General features: G+C 36.8%; 1 protein-coding gene across 9 annotated transcripts in view; it reads left to right on the top strand.

Moving 5' to 3' along the window:
- col18a1a (collagen type XVIII alpha 1 chain a) overlaps positions 1 to 23,790 on the top strand; it is an 86,092-nt gene that overhangs the window by 52,125 nt on the left and 10,177 nt on the right. For 7 of the 9 annotated variants that reach the window (XM_084420598.1, XM_084420597.1, XM_084420593.1 and 4 more), the window contains 14 exons: positions 8,414 to 8,955; positions 11,350 to 11,433; positions 13,617 to 13,679; positions 16,484 to 16,559; positions 19,350 to 19,465; positions 19,777 to 19,803; positions 20,068 to 20,265; positions 20,593 to 20,619; positions 20,868 to 20,921; positions 21,063 to 21,149; positions 21,243 to 21,290; positions 21,863 to 22,000; positions 22,220 to 22,282; positions 22,927 to 22,971. In XM_084420598.1, the coding sequence (XP_084276724.1) occupies positions 8,414 to 8,955; positions 11,350 to 11,433; positions 13,617 to 13,679; positions 16,484 to 16,559; positions 19,350 to 19,465; positions 19,777 to 19,803; positions 20,068 to 20,265; positions 20,593 to 20,619; positions 20,868 to 20,921; positions 21,063 to 21,149; positions 21,243 to 21,290; positions 21,863 to 22,000; positions 22,220 to 22,282; positions 22,927 to 22,971 (1,568 nt within the window). The remainder of the gene's footprint in view (positions 1 to 8,413; positions 8,956 to 11,349; positions 11,434 to 13,616; positions 13,680 to 16,483; positions 16,560 to 19,349; positions 19,466 to 19,776; positions 19,804 to 20,067; positions 20,266 to 20,592; positions 20,620 to 20,867; positions 20,922 to 21,062; positions 21,150 to 21,242; positions 21,291 to 21,862; positions 22,001 to 22,219; positions 22,283 to 22,926; positions 22,972 to 23,790) is intronic. The other 2 variants (XM_084420599.1, XM_084420594.1) reach the window with 1 other exon arrangement.

The following is a 23,790-nucleotide window of genomic DNA, read 5'->3' as shown; positions in this document are numbered from 1 at the left end:
CTCCGTTTCTTATTATTCTTCTCCGAAGTGAAACGCATTTTTGAGGGCCTAAACATGATCGAAAACTTACGAAACTTTGATTACGAAACCATCTGATATGGGTTTCAGAATTGGGCGGGGCAAAATGGCTCGATAGCGCCACCTATAAAAGTTCAAAGGAGTGCGCCTCCCGCTATGTTCCACATACATGTACGAAATTCGGTACATACATGTAATGACCTAATACCTACGAAAAAGTCTCTTGGAGCATAGGCCTAAACACAACAGAAAGTCAGCTATTTTAAACTTCCTCTCAGATTTTTGTGCAGTTTTTTCCATTTTCAGGCCTCGTACTTTAACGAACTCCTCCTACAGTTTTAATCTGATCATCTTCAAATTTGGTGAGTGTAATCTTAAGGCCTTTGCGACATTAAATTGCGAAGATCTTGAGTTTTCGTCGAAGGGCGTGTCCTCAACAGCCTGACAAATTTCGATGTTTCGCCATGAAACAGGAAGTTTCTGTAACTCAGGCAAACAATGTCTAATCTACCCCAAGCTTCACACGTTTGATAACAGTTCTGTCCTGAACACATGACCATGCTCATATTCAGTTATAGTCATAGCGCCACCTGCTGGCAACAGGATGTGACATGTTTAACACTGTTGTGGACTCATAACATATAAAAAAAAGGCAGCAAGTGCTAAACATGCTAGCAACAAACTAGAAACATGCTGAAACATGCTAGCAAACACTTAACTAAGTGCTAAAGCATGCTATTACTGCAATTAAATAGGAATTTGCTGTCACTCAGGCATGGAATGACCAATCTGCCCCAAACTTACTATGTAACATGCTAGAAACAAGCTAAAACATGATAGCAACACTTAGCTAAGTGCTAAAGCATGCTAGAAGTGCTAAAGTTGTTGTAATTTAAGCATACAATGAGCAATCTGCCCCAAACTAAGAGTCCTGCCCTAAACACATCGACATGGCAATATTCAGTTATAGTCATAGCGCCACCTACTGGCAACAGGAAGTGACATGGTTACCCTGTAATGCAGTACTAGACACATACTAAAATATGCCATTTTGTTCTAAACATGCTAGAAACATAATAAACATGCTAGCAATACTTAGCTGATTGATAAAGTATGCTATTATCACCATAATAAAGGACATTTTTGTAACTGACTTTGACATACTCCTCCTATATTTACCTACTTTAAATGCAAATTGCCCACTTAAGTGTCTTTCTAAAGCCACTGGGTGGTGGTGGCACGGGTGCGAGGGCCCTTTCATCGCTGCTTGCAGCTTTAATTGGTCTTCCTATGTTAGCAACTTAATACTAAGTGTAAACAGAGCCTTGTTTTTGTGTGTATGTTTAAATAATCTAGTCATCAGCCTTAATTAAAGTCATCTTAAATAATGGAAACACCTAAATGAAATTAGATTAGGCACTGTTTTTAGACATTCAAGGCTAATTGGCAGATAAGATCAAACCACAATATTAATGTTTTTTATAATGCAAGCAGCGTGTTAGAGGCTTTCTCAGCGGCTGTAAAGCTTCCTTGATGGTCCCTGTGGTGCAGCAGACTGCTCATGTTGTGTTCATAGATTTAGTTATGCTAATTATATGGTTCTCATGTTAGCTACATGTGAAGGATTTGACATTTATTTCATCGCAAACTAAAAAGTGAATTCCAGGTGTTCTGCTTGTGTTGGAAAGCGTAATTGTCACGCAATAGGTTGTTAAGTGTGACAGTGTCTAGCCATTGTTAGCCTTTGTGAGGCTCTGGGGCCATGTGCAAAGGGCAAGCTAATGTGTAACAGACTGTCTAGTCTTCCTTTAACTACAATTGATTGTTTTTTTTGTCAATTAGTCTGTTATTTTAAGGAATTTGCTTTTCTCATCAGAATTCCCTTGGGGCGGACCGGTTCTGGGGAAACTATACACTGAAAGCTTAACCTCCCAAGCTACTATACAAGCTAGTTAACTATTAAAGCATTTTAACAGAGCGAATTCTTTTTAGAATGTGTGTTTATCTGGCACAAATACAGTCTGAAATTTTCAGTAAAACACGGTGCAGATATGTATGTGTAGACTTTTTTTGTAGACTTTAACTGATTCATGTAAATTGATTCACTAAAATGAATGGAACTTCTCAAAGAACAGATATGTATTGTTTTGATGTACACTACCATTCAAAAGTTTGGAGTCGGTAAGATTTTTTTTAAATGATTTTGAATGAAGTCTCTTTTGCTCACCAAGACTGTATTTATTTGATCAAAAATACAGAAAAAAAACTATTTCTGTTTGAATATATTTTGAAGTGTAATTTATTTTCGTAATGTCAAAGCTGAATTTTCAGCATCATTACTCCAGTCTTTAGTGTCAGAAGGATTTGACGTTTCCTTCAGAAATCATTCTAATATCCTGATTTGGTGCTCAAGAAACATTTCTTATTGTCAATGTTGAAAACAGTTGTGCTGCTTCATATTTTTGTGGAAACTGTGATTCATGTTTTGTCAGGATTCTCTAATGAATGGAAGTACAAAAGATCAATATAAATCTTTTGTATCATTTTAAATGTATTTACTTTTGATGAATTGAATGGATCCTTGCTAAATTATTTTAAAGTAAAGGGGAAAATAGTAGTATAGAGCTACTACAAAATTGTTCTGTTCGTAGTTGTCATTACTTTTAGCAAGTTACTCTCTCGCACTGCTGTGAACACACTTTCATCTTCTGTATGGTCCCATCTCATATCCTCCCCTGACTGTTCTGAAAGCTTTCTCAAATAGTGTCACAGATCCTAATGGGGTTATGTAGTGTCTGGACTCCAGTGAAGCTTGTAGATGGAGCTATTAGATTTAGAAAAAATGGTTTCATTGGGAAAATGGAAGCGATTGTGCGAGATTTCTCATTGGGTCAGAGGCCCTCCATGGACCTTTTCCACAACAATAGAGCCTCTGAGTGCCAATAGACAGTGTGCTCAATTCATTCTGTAATGGATCAACTGAGAGGGCAATTCCTGCAATTGCCAAGATGACTCGACTGTCAGAAAAAAGTAAAAATGTGGAAGTGTTGTGTTGAGAATCTTGTCCTCTGTGTCTGTATTGTGCCTCCAAGGTTAAACGGGTTTGCTGGGGTAAATTGGCAGTGTTGATGTCACATTGGATCGTACTTCTTTCTTCCATTGGCAAAAGATGCTGTGCAGGTTTCCAATTGCACGGAACTGTATTACGGGCTTTAATGCTGTGTCCAATCTAGTGTCCAATAAAAGGTACAAGTCAACAAATCTTTAATACAGGCTTATTTGGCATAATTAGGTCATGTGGCGTTTTGATTGCTGACGTTTGATAAGTGCAAGTGAATGATGCTGATGATTTAGCGTTTTCTGTCAGGATTAAGAAGGGACGGACGCCTACTAGTAAGAGGCTCTTAAAGCTTTAGGATAAACTGATTATAGCTCACATCTTATTTAAAATGCTTGATTAGAAATTGCATTCTGAGACAGCCTTAGATTAAAACGGCAAACTTATGTAAACTAATCTAACATCAAGCAAGTTAGAACTTGTTTATGTTGGCTTTAGTATATGTGGGCTTGAAAGAGAGAGTTACACTTTTTAATTTCAGTTCAGTTTGAAGTGCTATTGAAGGTGATGAATATAGTTTAAATTATGCAACGATATAAACAATTAAGCAGTTTTCAATAATATTTCAGTTTTATAAGACCATTTGTCATTTAGATATGCCTCGAATACTCTCAGCATGTGGACTCCGCCCCTTTATGTAATATGCCCTGATCAGCTATAATTTGCGTTTATCATGAGCCCTTAAGTCATATTTTGATGGGTGACTTTGTTGTTTAACATCATATTTGTGTTTTCAGTAATAAATCCTCCCAGAAAGGTAATAGCACCTGTAATAGTTTTTATTTTTGCTTTAACCAACCTGTTTAGTTTCGAAAGAGGTCAAGAACGCTAGTATGGATCAAAAGATAAACAGGCACTTTATTTAAAACGCTAATATTTAACTCTTACAAGGTGGCCCTTAAAGATCTTCACCATATTACAACAGGCTAGTAAAACATTGACCACATACTGATGTCAAGGTTGGTTTGTTTGGTGAACATATGGATGCCACATCAGTCTCATCAGCAGTGTGTGACATGGAAAGAAGTTAATGGACTAAAACTAGTTACTTTGTTTTGTACAAAATCAGATCAGCCAAATGACAAAAATGGGTTTTGACAAAATATTTACTTTCAGTAAGAATAAATTGTGCCTGTACTCTATAAGATCTATGTTAACAAATTAAATTGTTATTATATTTATATATTTTATTTGAAATACGTTTTATATTTTAATTATTTTTAAATAATTGTAAATAATTTTTAAATTTATGGTATGTAAAATACTTATTTCTACGGAAGCCCTAAAAAAAAAAAAATTCTAGTATTCTAGAATTCAGGCATTCATGCATGTGCGTGTTTGTGTGTAAACTGAAGGAACTATATTTTCGAAAAAGAAACCGATTTACTGAGGCATAATGTATTGGGGGATTTAGGACTAGACTTGATTTTATTTTTCGGGAATTGATTGGATTGAAATATACAGAAGCCCTGAACCGCAACGTAAAAAAAAACAAAAATCCGTACAAAAATAATAATAATCTAGCATTTCGAGATTAAAGTCGACTTTAATCTCGAAATGCTAGATTATTATTTATTTTTTAAGGATTTTTTTTTTTTTTTTTTTTTTTTTTTTTTGCGGTTCAGGGCTTCCTAAGTCAAAATGGAAGCACTTTTCAGTTGTAAAAATATTGAAAGTCTTTATGATAGTCGGTAGTGTCAAATATCTGGGCTGCTGTATTCATGTACATGAGCAGACGCACATGGCCTCAGGGACTTCTGTATGTTATCCCGACACACATCTGGATTCTGCCATTAGAATTTATTGCCTGCTGTCAGAAAAGCAACAGTTTCTGGTTTTCCCTAAAGTGATTTTCACAAGCCCAACATGTCTCAGAAAAATGTAGTCTTGTATTGATGTGGCCATTAGCCATTCTGAACGCTGGTTTAGCATGTCTGCTGTTTACACAGCAACACCTGAAGATGTGCAGGAATGCGAGGTTAGCTCCCAAAGCTCCTCCTCTTCTAAGCTTGTCATTATACTGTCATGATCTAAAGACATGGGTCACTCTTTGAATAGTGAAACTCAGAACAGTGGTTCACCTGTGCCTAGTTAAATCAACCCAAAGAATAGGGTTGATTCTTTGGTTTACACCAAAACCAAACGTAAGTGTTTTCTTTTCTAATCCTTTCATGTGCAACAAAGGCAAGACTTTTTTTTTTTCAACTCATAACAAAAAAAGCACCATCTGAAGAACTTAATGATGAATATGTAAGCCCCTAAAGGTCTTTGATCCTTGTTTGATAAATAAGACCATGTGGTTGTGAGTTATACTTGGTAGTCTTTTTCAGAACTTCAGAAAGTCAAGTCATGGTTCAAAACATTTATTTTTCAACATGAAAGCAGCTCAAAGTTCTAAAAGTTGAACATAAAGTAATTCTCTATGTTTCTGCAAATGATTACAAAACACACATGTATGCATTAGTATAATCAGCACTTAATTTGTATGTTTAAAAAAAAAAAAAATTTGTTTTGTTTTAGCTGTCTTTTATGGAAACTTGTTTCCGCCACTGAATAAAACATTTTAAAAGATAATTGCGACTTTTTATCTCACAATTGCGAGTTTACATCTCGCAATTCTGACTTTATTTCTCAGAATTGCGAGATATAAAGTCAGAATTGCGTGAAATAAAGTCAGAATTCTGAGATATAAAGTCAGAATTGCGAGATATAAAGTCGCAATTGCGTCTTATAAAGTCAGAATTCAGACTTTTTTTCTCGCAATTGCGACTTTATATCACGCAATTCTGACTTTATATCTCAGAATTCGGACTTTATATCACGCAATTGGGAGATATAAAGTCAGAATTGCATGATATAAAGTCGCAATTGCGTGTTATAAAGTCAGAATTGTGAGATATAAACTATTCTAAGGTAAAAAAGTCCGTCTTTTTTTTTAAAACGCAATTGCGACTTTATTTCACGCAATTCTGACTTTATATCTCACAATTCTGACTTTAAAACACGCAATTGCGACTTTATTTCACGCAATTCTGACTTTATATCTCGCAATTCTGAGAAATAAAGTCACTGCGAAATGTAAACTCGCAATTGTGAGATAAAAAGCTTCCATAGTCTTTTCATGCTGTTTTGTTTTGTTTTTCTTTTCATGCTGTTTGGTTTTGGTTTTATTCATGCTGTTTTGTTTTGTTTTGATTCGTTTCATTAGGGTTTTGTTTTGTTTTGTTTTGATTTGTTTCATTAGGGTTTTGTTTTGTTTTGTTTTGTTTTGATGCCGTTTTGTTTTTCTTTCCATGCTGTTTTGTTTTTCTTTTCATGCTACATGTGCTTTGTCTAACAAAACAATCATCTTCCGTATGATAGAAAAAGGAGGGATGTTTCAGCAGGAAACACACTGTCCTTAGTTATCTATATTTTAAAAAGCAGAATTGCCCAGAGGATGCAGTGTGGTTGTTTATTGTGTTTGTGTGTGTGTGTGTGTGTGTGTGTGTGTGTGTGGAGGCAAGAAGGTTCTTAAGCTGTCCAGCTGTAACCTCACACCTTTCCCTCCTCCTCATGACATGTCAGCACATGGAGCCTGTGATGTTTCCATGTCTAGCTTATCTTCACAACTAGCTAAATATGTCTGTGTTGAGTGATATTAGCATGCGTTTGAAGATTTCTATCCATGGTTTTTTAGTGCAAGCCTTTTGATCTCACCCAGCAGTCTTGAGTTTGATTTATATACATAATCATCTGCAAAAAGTAGTAACCAGTGATTTTTTTTTATTTATTTTTTTTATTGAAATTGAAATTGGTTGTCTCTAAAACTTCATTTAGTAATTTAAATTATTTTGAATCCTTTTTGTCAACTGCTGATTACATGACTTTTATTTTGGAGAAACCTATATTTGTAGTAGTTGGCATGAAACTCCCATTTCTCAGGTCAGAAAAGTATAAAGTACTTATTGCAGCCTCATGGGTCTTTTAAAATCTATTTTTTAGCATGATCACATAGTATAAAGCATTAACATTTTTACTTTGAAGATATCAGTGCATTACATACATAGTGTCTGGGAACAATAAACAAAGGGGTCACTTTCTATTAAAACTGGGACATTTTACTGGACGATGAATGTACATTCTTGTTAAATCTAAAGGGTTGTATTTTTTTCAGGATAGTCACATAAAATAGAATATTCTTTAGAGAGTCAACTGTCTGTTTAATTGACAAATTTTCCTTCTAAAGAAAAACTTTAGCTCACCAAAGATTAGGGCTGGATATTGTTCAGTATCTTTCTACTGTATATCGATACCGGTACCTTGACTTCGATACTGGTTCCTGAATGATACTTTTTTAGAAAAAAAATAAAACATTTATGAAATATGTTTTAACAAGGTTACATTAGCCTATATATTAACTAAAATAACTATGGTTTTATTTGTGTACTTTTTTTTTTACAGACAGCGCTCAAGCACACGCATAAGCTTGCCGCAAAGCACTGTCGTGAAAAAAATTGCAAGGAGACATTTTAATTGTTTATTAATAAACTAGACATTTCAAGCTTTCTATAGGCCTATTTCTCATGTCTGTGAGGCTAGTAGCTTATACGGTGAGTTTCGGTTAATTTGTGATGCGCTCCAGTTCTTCTTGCAGTTGAAGACGGAGCATCTTTCTGCTCTTAAGTTTATTCTGTGCACTGTCAAGTGCTTCATCAGATTTGTCGTGTTGTTGGTCTTGGTAGCAGTTATCTTGTCGCAAATATTGCATCGCGCACTCTTGGCATCGAGCTTGGTGAAATGTAGCCTCACTTTTGATCTTTTCCATCTATAGGGGTTGGGACGCGTACACACTCCAGCCTCACGTGTGACCCACCTCTCTGGGCATAACCGGTGTAAACTACTGTTTTTCCTTGACGCCTCGCCACAGCCAATCATGCCCTTAGGTTTCGAAATTTGGTACCGAACTACAAGACATTTTTTGATACTCGATGGTATCGAGGCAATTCGGTCGGTGCCTAAAAAGTATTGAACTCAATACCCAGCCCTACCAAAGATATTACAGTATATACAGTACAGCCAAAAATAATACTTTCTCACAGGATTTCACAACTAAAGTCAATACTCACTGCTTGATTTCCCATCCCAGCTGTTGAACACTTTACACTACAATATTTGTTTGAGCAGACTAATAAAGTGCTTTTTAACCTAGCCCGAGCCTGCTGCCCATCCCTGACCATTCACTTTTGCATTGCTCTTTGTAAAGTCCCTTCATATTCTTTTCCTTTCCTTCCACAGAAGAAAGTGGAGTGTCGCTGTTACAGTTAATTGGCGATCCTCCACCTGATGGCGTCTCCAAAGTCTTTGGTAATGATAACAGCCCTGGCTATGTGTTTGGCCCAAGCTCCAATGTGGGACAGTCAGCTGCGGCCCACCTGCCCAACCCCTTCTACCGTGACTTCTCCCTCATCTTCAACATAAAGCCCACATCCACCAAGCCTGGCGTCATCTTCTCCATCAGTGACCCAACCCAGAACATCATGTATGTTGGTGTGAAGCTGTCGGCAGTGCAGAGGGGCAAGCAGAATATTATCTTCTACTACACTGAGCCTGACTCGCAGAGTTCATACGAGGCGGCCAGATTCTCCGTGCCCTCCATGGTGAACACCTGGACCCGGTTTTCCATCAGTGTTTTGAATGAGAAGGTTTCCCTCTACTTCAACTGTGACTCAGACCCTCAAGTCATCAATTTCGAGCGGTCCCCAGATGATATGGACCTGGATGCCGGAGCTGGAGTGTTTGTTGGCCATGCCAGTGGAGCAGACTCAGATAAGTTTTTGGTATGTACACAGCCCATACTTTAATTTAATGGTATCCCAATGAAAACAAGTCAAATGAAGGTTAACTTAGGCTAGAAAAGGGAAAGTGCAATAAAAATCACTGTGGTTGAGTGACTCCTACATGATTTGATTGCTCAAATTGGCCTGTTTAAAAAACAACATACATTCTGTGGTTGTAAAAAAGTCCACTTGTCTTTCCTTGTTTGAGTAGAGTAGTTAATTGCTTTAAGAAACCACAGGGGAGCAATTAGCTCCTGTGTGGTAGTGTCCAGCAGCTGACCCCACAGCTTGATCTCAGATCAGTGAAAACCAGTGGACCGCTACCCTATTCTTTTTTCGCTATTCTTTATTTTATTTTATTATTTTTATTAAATTATTAATTTATCATTTTCTTAATATTTTTTATATCTATTTATGTTATATATTATCTATTTATATGTATTTTAAAATGTAATTTAATATTTAATGCAATTTAATTTCCTATATATTTATGTGTTATTTTTATGATTTTTATTAAATTATTCATTTAGTTTTAATTTTATTTATATATCAATTAATAAAAATATGACTTTTATTTATATATCCTATGTATTACTTATGTATTTATTTATATTTATTTTAAAATGTTATATTTAGTGTACTTTCATTGGCTACATATTCATTTCTTTATTCCTGGATTATTTATGTTTAATATTGAGTTATTTAGAGGCATATTTGTCATGTTCCCAAATAAAAACTCAAGATAATTTTTTGTCTGGATCACAGAAAATATATGTTACGATCTTGATAAAAATATTGAGTTTTTATTGAAAACATTACAAGTGCCTCTAAATAACTTAGTATTAAACATAAATCATCCTAGAATAAAGAAATAAATATGTAGCCAATTAAATTACATTAAAAAAAATATTTTAGATTATACTACTCATATAAGCCAGCAGATTCTTAACCAGTTGCTGATCTGTGAAGAAATGTGATTGAATATACTGCCTTGTGTTCTGCAGTTATGCTAGTGCTTTCAAGCATATTGTTCAATAACCATAGTGAGGCAACTGAGGCAGCAGGAATGCCTCATATTTCCCAGAGCTCATAATGTCCACTCAAAAGCAGATGGATCTTGTTCAGTTCAGTATGACTCCTTGTTTCATGTGGCTTCCATTTCCTGTGGGAACTCCACCATAAGTAGATGGCCATCATAATTACGGACCTGATTAGGCAGGATATGATTGCTATTCCATCCCTCTCATTAAGAGCATGTGCTTATCTGCAGAACTGTGGGGAAATCAGGCCTGTAAATCTGACCCTGTGTTGGGGCTGTAAGAGGGTCTCGGTGGAGGTCATAACGTGACACAAAAGGACAATTAAGACATCTTAAAGCTTCCTTCACTGCATTCTGCTCCTAAACCTTTGACCTTAGTTCGTGAGACATGAGAGGGGAAGTCCTGTCAGATCTTACCAGCAACTTAAAACTTATTACCCCAAATAAAGGGATCTTGAATGGAGATCAACTTAAAGAGATAGTTCATCCAAAAATGAATCGCACCAAACTTGTATGGTTTTCTTTCTTTTGTAGACCACCAAAGGAAATATTAGGATGTTCATGCTGTTCTTGATGAACATAAATGGTTACCAGACATTTCCAAAAAATTACATGAAGCACAACCAAAGTACCCTAACAGTCGTCCATACACTATATTTCACATATTCTGGAGCCACATGATAGCTTTGTGTGTGAAACAAACCAAAATTGAAGTCATTATAAATTTGCCATCTTATTTATGAATAACGGCTTAAATGTTGGTCCTTCTCAAAGTTATCATATGGCTTCAGAAGACTTCAAATGGACTGCTTTTATTGTGCTTTTTGTCATTTACGGAGCTTGACAGCTCTTGGACCCCATTCACTTTTCATTGTATGGAAAAGAGCAGCGTCAACATTCTGCTAAACACCTCTTTTTGTGTTCCACAAAAGAAAGTAAGTCAGAAAGGTTTGGAACAACATGAGAGTGATTAAACGCTGGCTGAATTTTCATTTTTTAGATCAACTATCCATTTAATGAGACATGTATGTTAGCCATTGAATGTAGGAATGTGTTGTTTTGGTGGATTGTATTGAATGTTATCCCCATCTGCGTTGAAATTGTGCCGCAAACCATAAAAGGGAAATCCCACATGGAGACAGATAGCCATGTGTTTGAAAAGTAAGATATCAGGCACACATTGTTATCTGACTGCCAGCATTTCTGTCGTGGAAGGCTTGAAAAAGCATGAAAGCATGAAAAAGAGCAGTGGATTCAGTCTCTAATGAGCAGATGCCATTCAACATGGACTATATGTCACCACACCTGCCATGACCATCAAAATAAGCTTACCAATCTGTGCTTGTGTATTCTAGGGGGTCATCGGCGATATGAGGGTGGTAAGAGACCCTGGGGCGGCTGAGCGGCACTGTGAAGAAGATGAGGATGATTTCGATGCGGTAAGAACACAAGTTCTCTAATGAGAGCAAGTGCGCTTTCACACCTGGCTCATTTGTAGCATTTGTTTTGGAACCTGATGCATTTTCTCCCTTAGTTTGGTTTGTTTAGGCTTATATGAACACTGCAATCGCGCTCAGATCTGAAACAAGATAATCGGTCAGAGATGCCTTAGATGAGGTGGTCTCGGTCTGATTGAAAATGAACCCTGGAGCAGTTCGGTTGTGGTGAGAAAGCAATCTGACCCAATGGACCAACAAACTAAGCTGTGTTATAATTCATAATGGGAAATGTTTTATGTAAAAAGTAGCAGTGTCTGATTTTGTGGGTAGGAACATCACAAAATGTATTTCCATCAAGAGAAATAAGATCTTGTATTGACAATGCAAGAGTCAAGCACTCCAGCACATCCCAAAGACTTTCAATGAATTTAAGGTCTGGACTCAGAGGTGCCAATTCATGTGTGAAAATGATTCTTCGTGCTTCCTCCCAACCCACACCATGGCCATATTCCTGGATGACAATGTCAAGATTCTTCACGCTCCATCCGAACTATTCTTCCACAATTTGAGCCTGATGAATCTTGACTTTGTCATCCTGGAATATGTCCATGGTGTGTCTTCCTACATGGTTGTTTAAGAAATGAAAAGCTACACACTCCATCAGTTTGGGTTAGAAGAACTGTTGCCAAATATATAAGATGCTAGAAACATAATAATCAGTGCAATAATGATCCAATTATAGACTTTTATACATTTGCCTATTTAAATATTTTTTGGCTGGGCAGTGTATATTCATATACATATTTGTGTGTGTAACAACAGCTACAGATAACGCTAAAATAAGCTCAAGGAGCTAACTTGTCAGTCCATTTAGAAGGATGATGGAACATAAACAGGTGTACTCTGACTAATGAGAAGACAGTTTACTTATGTGACATGCATAAACACATTTTGGTATGCTTTGTTGAGAGTTGAGCGGTTCTAAAATGGTTTAAACCAACGAATAGCTAATGCAGAGGTGAGAAGGACTGAAATTGTTCTCTTGGAGATCAGTGGTAAAAAGCAAGGTCTTTAAATAACCGCATACTCAAACAAGTGGATTGTCTTTAAAAAAAGGAAAGCTTGGTGTGTGTGTGTTGGGTTTTTATTGCTCACCCAGTTATTATGTAGTCTTTTTTTAAATGAGACCAGAGTGAAAGGAATAGATGGCCTGGTGCGCAGTTTTGCCCTGGCGACTCATCTTAGATTTGATGCGGCATCACTTTACATTTATATTTATTCATTTGGCAGATGCTTGTATCCAAAACGACTGACAGTGCATTCAGGGTATACATTTCATCATTTCTTTGTTTCCTGGGAACAAAGCCCTACCAAATTAGCTAAATTTACATTAAACACAATTAAAGCTTTGTGGAATAAAAAAAAAACCTTTAGTTTATCCCAAAATTAAAATGTTGTCATCATGTACTCACCCCATGTTTTTGACAACCCCGTATTATTTTATTTCTTCTTTGAAACACAAAACAAGATGTGGAGACAGAATGTCTGAGATCTTTTCCAGACGACACAATTTCATTTATACTGCTAAGCTCCAGAAAACGTCATGAAAAGTTTTTTCATGTGACTTGTGGCCTATATTACAAGTCTTCTGAAGCCAAATGATAGCTTAACTGTACTGTACTGTATGTGAGGAACACATTACAAACGTAAGAATCGATTATGTTTAGTGTCAAGTATGTCAAACCTGGCGCAAAGCATCAAAAGGTGCAATTTTTGACTTTCACACAGGTCTAAAAGAGATTTAAGAGCTTAGGCAGAGAGTAAGATTATTGGACATTATGCTTAACATCTCTTTTGGTGTTACATGGAAGAACAAAAACAATATGGGTTTGGAATGACATAAGGGTGAGAAACTGCTCCTTTAAAGGAGTACCTGGAGTGTTTGTCGACTGATTGCTATCTATCTGCGGCTGATGTGCGTGCTTGGAATTCACTTCCATTCATTTTCGAAAAAAGAATGTGTTGCCTCAAGTTAGGTTTCCCACAGGATAAAGCTTTAATGCCTATCAGTTTGACCTATGACGTACTACATGCCCTCCAGCTGTCTAGAAAACAGTGTGATGAAATGACCCTTTCTCATTGTTAACACTCTAACCATTCAGAGTTTTCCATTCAACCCTCAGAATCTGCAGGGATCAGGTGATTATGGAGCAAGTGGAGATGGAGACAGACCACCATCAGTCCAGGTATTACCTTCATTTTGCTTGTTGTGCTTTGTTTGGTAACCATGTGAAGCCAAGCTCACAATTTGTAATCTTGTTGTGATCGATTTAATGTCCACATTTAAATGACGATCCCGAGGTTCCGGGCTATTTACAGAGCAGCGGTCTGTGAGTTCTGACAGATCTGTTGTTGTACACTTGCTCATCTTCTGGGGGAAAGTCCCGGATGTACGCTATTATCTCCAGACCAATCCCAGATGTTAAAGCCCATCTTCCCATGCCTTGTATTACTAATCCAGAAATAGGCCATGTGGAAATTGAAATGAACCCTTGCTACTGATGTGCGAGGCCCTGTCTGAGCATGCCAGAGCTAATTACAATGGAAAGAAACCAGGTGGCTCTTAGGTGTGGACTGCAAGGATTGTCTTCCATAAGAGTCTGCTTTTTGTTTGACTGGTTTATTCATCAGTGCTAAAGTGTAGTGCAATTTGAGAACATTTTGGCCATTTTTGTGTGTGTGTTTGAATATTATGAGTATATTGTACTTGTTTGGAGGTTGCCGTTTCTTTCCTTTCACTTACAAGTATTTATATTTGTTTTAACATTTTTTAAACAGCTGCTTCTAACCGTGTAATTTTAAATTACATGGCTTTTGTTTGCCTTACAGTATGCAATGCATTTTAACATGCTGTGACAGAAACAGAGGCATTTTCCAAAGTGCTGTAAAGTAAACTTTCCTTTATCTTACCGTGGAATCCATTTTAAAGGATGCCACATTCCCCCCTGGGACATTTTCCACGCTTGTTTCACAGTCAATCCAACCCTGCTTGGATGTTAGAAAGTGCATTTGAGGAGAGGGCACCTGGTGGACATGCATTTTTGCAAACTGTGTTGCATGACAGCCTCTTGTGTAGGCCTAATTTTGTGTAATCCAATTTCATGAGATTATTATATCTTGTGGAAGAGAAGTAGTCTTGTGAGAGTGGTAAACTGTTTGACTTCATTACACTTTTTCTATGAAAAAGAAAATTAAATTTGAGCATGTCTTTTTTTTTTTTTTTTATCTGTTCTCAAAATCATTAAGGATACCTAGAGAAGGCTATGGTGCAAAAGTCTGAGACGATAAAGGATATTGCATTTAAATTGAAGAGATTGGTAAATTATTTAAAATACCTTTGTATTGCAAATTATAATATATAAAATAACAATTTGAGGGAAAACTTGAAGAGTGAACAGAATTAAATATAGAAATTAAACTTAAGAATTACAATATTACAGTGTGTGTGTATATATATATATATATATATGATTTGTTTGATATTTTGTATTTTCACTTTCAATACACAAATTTGACATTAAAAACAATTATTTAATTTGACATTAAAAGTAAGAGTTTTCAGATATGATTTTACAAGTTTAAAATATTTTTTTCCACAGTATAAATGGGTCTTTAGAATTAAAAATATCATAATATTTTGTGGAATCAAAATAGTTTGAAAACCTCTGATCTAGACTCCTAGACTCCCGTTTACTGAACTGTTCCAGCCCTATAACATAACATCCAGAAGAATCCAGTACATTCCAAGTGGTGATCTAAATTGCTCTCCTGGAAGACCATGATGCAGAAAACACATGGCAGCAAAGAATGGCCCCTTTTTTAATGCACAAGGAAATATCCTTCTGTGCCGTATGATCTCCTCCATATCCTCAACTCCTCCAGCATAACTCAGGGTAATGTGTTCAAGGTCAGATTGTTCCATCTCCGCAGCAGTGACCGTGATGGCAGATGTTTAGCAGCCCCTCCTTATCTAGCCGGACAGCCCCCTAGCTGCCCACTCCTGACCTCTATCTTTAGACCCCGGGACCCGTGGCCTGCATTCCCCAAGACGGTCGTTCTCTTGGTCCAGAAATACACGCTGTCAGCATCCTCTCACACTGGCCATCAGAGCACTCCATGTCCTCTCGGCAAAGTCTCCTTTTTCTCAATCCTGGCGTGAAATCTGAGGATCAGAGTGTTCTAGAACCCGATGCCTGGTATTTCATCAGTGGGTTCTGCCGTTTCAGCAGCGCGTGTTTTGTAAAGTGCAAGGTCAGGCCCTCTTTGTGTCTGCGCTTCAAACGGCAGCTTTTCTTCAAGGAGCTTTGTTAGCTGTATGTCTAAATCTCGCTCCCAGTTGGTTGAACGCGGTGTGTGAGTATACAAATATCTGTGCAGTCAGTGCCACGGTTCTTTGATTTGCCGTATCAAGTGCCGTCTAGTGTTTTAAGATGGTCATGGTTGTATTTGTCAAGGTGTTTGTACATAATCAGTGAAATGAAATTAAACTGTCGGAACAGGTATGAAAGGGATAAGCGGTGATGTACTTATTAATATTGTTTAAGAACCCAAGAAATCATAATTGGATTTCTATGGCATTTAGTCCATGTCTCTTAACTTCGAGGAAATGTATACACTAGGTTTCCCCTAAACATAGAAAAGTAGAAATATCTAAATGTCCTTAAAACAAGATAAATTCACATGAGAAGCAAATCTGCTACACATATTAAGTCTTTTTGGAGTCAATACTTTTATTAAACAAGGATGCATTAAATTTATCAAAAGTGACCGTAAAGACAGTTATAATGTTCAACAGTTTTGCAAATTTGTCTTGTTTTAAGGATGCTTAGACTTTTTTACTTGGAAAAACAAGATAAGGCGCTCTTAGAATGTGAATTTTTATCAATGTACATGCTGTTATTTCTGTACATTGCATTTGAATGTTGATTGGCTGTCTGATTTGCAGTTTATTTATGTTAATTGATATATTAATGATACGCATCACTTTCAGCCGACACCTCCCTCCTCTCGGCCGATCCAGCAGCCACCGGTGACCAGCAGAAAGACTGTTGAGAAGCAGCAGACAGGTGAGCTTTCTCTGTTCAGTGTCAGGTCTGAACTGGTCTGTCTGACAGCACTGCTCACCAATAGCATTTATTGCTCTGTTGAACTCTTCAGTGGCTTGGAGTAATGCATTTTTGTGCTTTTGTTGGTTAATTTACAACTTTCCTTTTGTTGATAGTCATTTTGTTCAAGAAAGAAAACATTTGGGCTGCATACACATCTGAAAAGAACAGTATCCTCGGTTTCACAGACTAGTCTAGTCTAGTCCCAGACTAAAATGCATGTTTTAGCTGTTTTAACTGAAAGCAACTTGCACTGAAATATCTTAAAATGTGTAAGTGCCATGGTTTTGTCTCAAGATTCGCATCACGTTTATAAAAGCTACTTAAATGTCCTAATTGCTCTAAGGCCTAATCCTGGCTTAATCTAAGCCCTGTCTGTGAAACCAGGCCAAAGTGTTGCAACCAGCAAGTTCAGTTTGTTAATCACCCATCTTACTCAAAGTACACTTTCCCCAACTGGTCAACCAGGTCTAAGCTAGTGTTTTTAGCAGGGTATTGAAGGCAAGGAGATTTATAAATTAATTTGAGGTTTAATTTTAGTGTTAATCATGAAATTGTATGTGTTTATGAAAGGAGCCACTGTGGTATTTGGCTCCCTCTACTGGTGTAACGCAAGGAGAAAATGTCTTTTTACATTTAATTGCAAAAGCATTCTTAAGAGGTGTGTTATTCAGATTTTATAATAGATGACTTAAACCCAAGGATGGATTATGGCCCATGCCAATGGTGCAATAATGCAGTTTTGATGTGTACAAAATCTACATTTGTCATTGTTGAAAACTGTAATTAAGTTGTTATTTTACTTCTTATATTTGTATAAATTCATATTGTCAAAAAATCTCACATTTATGATCTATATTTTAGATTTTTTATCTGCCAAAGTTAAATTTATGAAAAGCTGAAGTTGTAATTTTGAGATAGTCACAATTATGAGAGATACAGGTTTTATATCACAATTACAGAATGTCGCATAATTCAATAATACAAAGTCACATAATAATAAAAATATATATTTAAAATAAGATTTAACATCAGATTTTTGGGGGTTGTTTTTACTTCCTGTGTCATGGTGTGTGGGCATCAAGGGAGGCTGGTGCCCAATGGCCTTGTTGTCGGATTGACCATAATCCATTCTTACTTGCTTCAACAATCATCTACATTACTTTTAAAATGGTTTGCTATGTGATCTTTCCTCATAATGAGCTGAATTGGGAAGTTTTCATGAACATTAGGATCAGTCGATTCCTCTCTGCAAACTTCTGGCTCCTACGGCGGTTCTCGAAAAACATCTGGTTCATATGGGGATTCCCGAAAAACTCCTGTCTCCTATGGTGATTCTCGACAAACATCTGGCTCATATGGTGGTTCTGAACGAACTTCTGGTTCATATGGTGATTCCCAACGAAGCCCTGGCTCATTTAGTGGTTCTCGACAATCATCGGGCACGTATGGTGGTTCTCGACAAACTCTTGACTCAGATGATGTTAGCAAGCAAACCTCGGGGTCGTATGAGGATTCTAGAAAAGCTTCAAACTCTGTTGACTACTCTCTAAGAACGTCAGGCTCAGCTGATGATGGGATACGGTATTCTGTGGAGTCCAGACTGGCTTCTGCAGGTCCAACAGGTAATAAAAAGATGAAAATCTCTCAAATGGACATGGGACATTCTGGATAGAAATTCTCAGCAGAATTTCTACATGATGCTTTGCATGAAAAAATACTGGCAAAATGCCGTGGATGCCCAACAAGGACTGCAGCAAACCGGGTGCAAGTGATAGTGTTGCTGCATATGTATGTTGTTTATTGCACATATGTATGTCTGTTGTTTAATGCTAGCATAATTGATATAGGGCATTTGTATTGACGGATTGCTCATTCAGCTGCTTATAGAAGCTTCTGCTTGTTGGCATATTCTTGAATATGTGGAGTTTGACCCATCTTCCTTGTCTATTGTCATGCTTTATTTTTATTTTATACAACTCGATTATTTTAGGTTGAAAATCACAGAAACATGTCCAGGTCATGTTTCACAACAAATAAATTATATATAAAAAAAGACATAAGCCTTTTTAGGACTATTTAGATCTTCTACATTCTGACATTATTTTTTATAATAATTAAGCACATTTCCCCCTAAATGTCTTATTGTCATAATGTCTGTATGTATGATTTACTTGTACTGTCAGTTGTATTCCTGTTACTGTAATAGTCTTATTTTTATATTTCAGCGTGAAATAAATGCCACACACCAAATACTAGCATGATGTATACTTAACCATTTAAAAATGTAATTATTTTTTAGCATTATTTAGCATTTTGGTAATGAAAATTAACATGAAAACTTGTGTATATCACAGTTAATCTTAATGGTCTTAGAATAGGCTTTATGTTCTTAATGCAAAATATGATTTCTTACTTTTAATTTGGTGTAAGATTTAAGGGATAGTTCACCCAAAAATAAAAATTGTGTCATTTATTACCCACCCTCATGTCGTTCCAAACCCGTAAGACTTTCGTTCATTTTCTTGAACTTTTTGAAGCATCAAAGTGGTAGTTAGCTGTCAACGGAGGGACAGAAGGCTCTCAGATTTCATCAAAAAGATCTTCATAGTGTTGCGAAAGATGAATGAAAGTCTTATGGGTTTGGAATGACATGAGGGTGAGTAATTAATGACAGAATTTTCATTTTTGGGTGAGCTCTAACTTTAATGCATGATTTTTATATTAATAAAGTAATTTTCAAATTTACAGGTTCTGTTGGTGCAAGAGTAGAGAAAGGAGAGAAGGGTGCCAAAGGTGACAGGGGCCTTACGGGGCCAAAGGGCGATTCAGGATCTGTGTCTGGTGGCGCTGCAAAAGGAGATCAGGTCTGTTGAGTAGTGTGAACCTCTATCTATCTATCTATCTATCTATCTATCTATCTATCTATCTATCTATCTATCTATCTATCTATCTATCTATCTATCTATCTATCTATCTATCTATCTATCTATCTAATGTTCTATTGTGTGTGATATAGTGTACCTTTCTTTAGTTAACATTTTTTTTTTTTTTTTTTGTCCTTCAAAATTCTCAGTAATGTGTGAAGTCATTGATGGGGAGCTTGAATGTTCAGCCATCTGTTAGAGTGCTGCGAGTGGCAGACAGGTCAATCATTTTTGTCTGTGTGTTTTCACAGGGTGTCGCAGGAGAGAAAGGAATAAAGGTTTGTTGCGATGCTTATACCTAGACATAACTGTGACCATGTGAATTAAAGGAATAGTTTGTGCCAAAATCACAAATTTAGATAATGAACAAACAGAAGCAAATTTTATTTTGTGTTTCATGAAATTACTTTCTAAAAAATTACAAAATTATCATTTTTGGGCTGAATGATACCTTTAAGCATCTCTCTTTTACAGACATTTATGCAGATTTTCTCACAGTAAGGCTCACCTATGCTCAAATCTCTGTTACCTTTTGGTTTCAGGGCAATCCTGGTTTTGGTTATCCTGGATCAAAGGGTGACCGTGGTCCTGCTGGGCCTCCAGGGCCTCCCGGTCCCCCCGGGCCCAGTACAGAGGTAGAGGTGAGAGGAGATGGGTCAGTTGTTCAAAAAATGGCAGGACCAAGAGGACCACCTGGACCTCCAGGACCCCCCGGCCCTTCTGGAACTGATGGGGAGCCGGTGAGTAGCTCGCAGAGAAAGGAATGGTTCATTTACTGCCTCTGTTTTCTATTAGCGAATGCATTTACATTTAAAAGGAACAGCGTTATACCATTTTCAAGCCGCATATGTCAGAAGTGGTCTTGTATTTGCCGTTAATGTGTTTGCACAGTAATATATCCCTATGGTGTTCCCCATCACAAGCAGCGAATGATGTTAATACAGGTTTAAGATATGCATCATTGCAAACACAAAGGCACATTGTGTTTCTGTCCTTGAGACTATGCATAATGCATCGGGCATTGGTCATATCTGAACAAAACTAATATTCTCTCCTCTCTTTTATAGGGTGACCCTGGTGAAGATGGAAAAGCTGTAAGTAATGCATTTCATACACTCTCTTATAAAACAGACCTGGGTCAAGTACATTTCTCAGTATATCTGAATGACATTATTCTTCTGAAATGATGCCTGCTAGTGTATACTATACTTGTTGGCAGGAACAGTTTATTTTCACTGTACAAAACGGGAAGTCAAGTCTGATTGTGTTGTTGATTTTGTGTATTTGTGTTTGCATTCGTACGTTTCATGTACAAATGATTAAAAATACATTTTTGTAACAGGGTCAAGTTGGACCTCCCGGTTTTCCTGGGACTCCTGGAACCAAAGGAGACAAAGTAAGTATTTTTGGTGTCATAATAATTGTGTCAATGATAATTGACAGTATCAGTGTCTTGTTCACCATTTAGAAATGAATTGCGAAGGCCTGTATATTCCAGTTCAGTTGTTTGACATTTTTCCTCATGTTTTCATTTTAGGGAGACCGAGGTGAAAGTCAGCCAGGACCCCGTGGGCCTCCAGGGCCTCCTGGCCCACCAGGACCCTTCTCTCGATCTGATAGGCCTGTGAGTTCATTATTAGTCATCTGTTTTTATGATCCCTTTCCTATTGAAAAACTGGTTTATAAAAACGTTCATTCCTCTGTTTACATTTTTCAGACATTTGTGGACATGGAGGGCTCTGGATTTGATATGGACAGTGTGCGAGTACGTCCTGTGGACACTATATTAACTTACAGTATAGTATTAAATCAGATCTCATGCTGAACAACTAACAGTCTTTGTTTTGGAACCCCATTGTTGATATTCCTTGATTTTAAGTCATGTACACTACTGTTCAAAAGTTTGGATTTATTTGATAAAAAATATTATGAAATACTATTACAATGTAAAATAACTGTTTTCTATTTTAATATATTTGAAAATGTAATTTATTCCTGTGATCATAAAGCTGAATTTTCAGAATCCTTCAGAAATCATTCTGATATGCTGATTTGGTGCTCAAGAAACCTTTTCCTATTATAGATGTGAAAACCATTCTGATGTTTAATATTTTTGTGGAAATCATGTTACTTTTGATCAACTTAACTCATCCTTGCTAAAAAACAGTATTAATTTCTTTCAAACCATAAAAAAATCTTAATGACCACAAACATTTGAACAGTTGTGTACATCACAAGAGTACAACAGTGCAGACTTTGGATGTCTTTGGAAGCAGAATGTAGTAAATTCTATTAACACTGTACTTTTTCACTTTGTAACTTAATATTGGTTGATAGGCAATGCCCGGTTTGCCTGGCCTACCTGGTGCTCCTGGTCCCCCCGGTCCCCCCGGCACCCCTGGCCTTGCGTCTTCAGGCTCTGGTGGTTTTGGTCCTCCTGGTCCTCCTGGGCAAAATGGAGCTCCAGGTCAACCGGTAAGTCTAAGAAGACATGATACGCGTCACATGTATAACACTGGTTTAAACATGTTGTGTCGGAATACAGTGTTTATGAGTCAAAGATGTGGCATTGTGGCTATCGTGTGCTCTCTGACGCATTGCATAGTGTGTAGTCCCACCCCTCCCTGTCGTTTCATGTCATAAAAAGCCTATACAATAATTTTCATATACAATAAATTATATTGTTTTTAATAGGGACTTCCAGGTCCACCAGGTTCTGATGGAAAACCAGGCTCACCTGGCACAAGAGGAGAGAAGGTATGAAATAGTGGATTGAAACTTCAGAACTCCAACCTCTTCCAGGAAAACCTAAAACATAACAGGGAATTTAACGTTTTATAGGCCTGGAAAAGTCTTGGAAATGTATAAAATCTTACAAAGTTGCTCTAAAATATTTAATCTAAATGTAGCTGTTTATGAGTGTTTGTTCAGAGTAAACATTCTCATAGGCCAAAGTGATGACATCCGTTTGTTTATTGGTCTTACTGGAGACATTTGTAAACTGTGTATACATTTTAAATTCATGAGTTCACTTGACATCGGGGATATCTGTCAAATAACCAAGTCTAGGGACAAAATATTTATGGCTGGGCTCAATGAGTAGCCAATAACATAGAGTAGAGGACATTGGTTGGATCATCACAGTCTGACATACAAATGCAAATCCACCCAGGCAATCTCTATAAAATGATTTCTAAAACATCAATATGCTATAATCACGAACGACTGGAAAGGTGATGGAAAAGTCATGACAATCCATTGGTAAAAAGTGTGGGAACCCTGTCTATATATAGAGAGCTATGCGGGACATTTAATGGATTTGGACTTGCATAATTCAGCTCTGTTGAGATCCCTGTAATGGTAGCTATCTTTAGACGCTGGACTGATTTTGTGCTCCACAGGGTGATGCCGGTGAGCTGGGCCTACCTGGACCTGTGGGAGAGAAGGTCAGTTTGCGTAATGTAGTGAGAAACCGTTGTGCACTCTATGCTCATATTCATATTCATATATCACATATCTGTTGTGTACAGCTGAACATATTGTGAAGCTCTGTATGACTGAGAATTAAACAAGAGTCAAACATAATGTTCTACCCAGGAGTGACACAGCAAGATCCAGGGAGAAGTTTGTCTTCACAATAACAATCACTAAACATGTCTGATGTATAGTTATGTGGAGTACGATTTTGTACCAGTGAGTTTTAACTGTCAGTATCAGAAACTTATAGAACTAAACCTATAGAACTAAAAGATGTCTTGTCTTTTCATCTCTGTATGGGCTTATTTTTATTCAAAACATTTTTTATTCAGAACTATCTACATATTTTGTTTTCTTTTACAGATTCCTTTTCCCAGATGCAGCCTTTCAGTCTTAAAATATGAATATCCATAATAAAATATTATAATATTGAATTATAATTAATACTTAATAAAATACTAAATTTACAAATAGGATAATCCAAACAAAGTGAAAGTGATTTCTCTATGTATTTTATGAAAATGATTTATATACATACTGTACCAACAATTCTTTCCATAACGATTTATTAAAAGTCCGTTTACTTGGTTATCATGCAAACAAAATTGTCAGTGAAGAGCATATTTGCGCTGAAAACGTTTAGATATTAAACATTAAGATAAATATAATTTACAACTATGCTGTAATTTTGCCAAATTATCATAAAACACTGTAAAGATGTTATTCATATGCTATTTTAAGGGCGCATGCTTGGCCATAATCAATGTAGCGTGTGCACAGCGCGCATG

This window comes from Rutilus rutilus (genome assembly GCF_951802725.1).
Source record: "Rutilus rutilus genome assembly, chromosome: 10".
In the NCBI taxonomy this organism is placed as follows: domain Eukaryota; kingdom Metazoa; phylum Chordata; class Actinopteri; order Cypriniformes; family Leuciscidae; genus Rutilus; species Rutilus rutilus.
The sequence above is the reverse complement of the archived record's forward strand: the minus strand, read 5'-3'. Positions and strand labels throughout refer to the sequence as shown.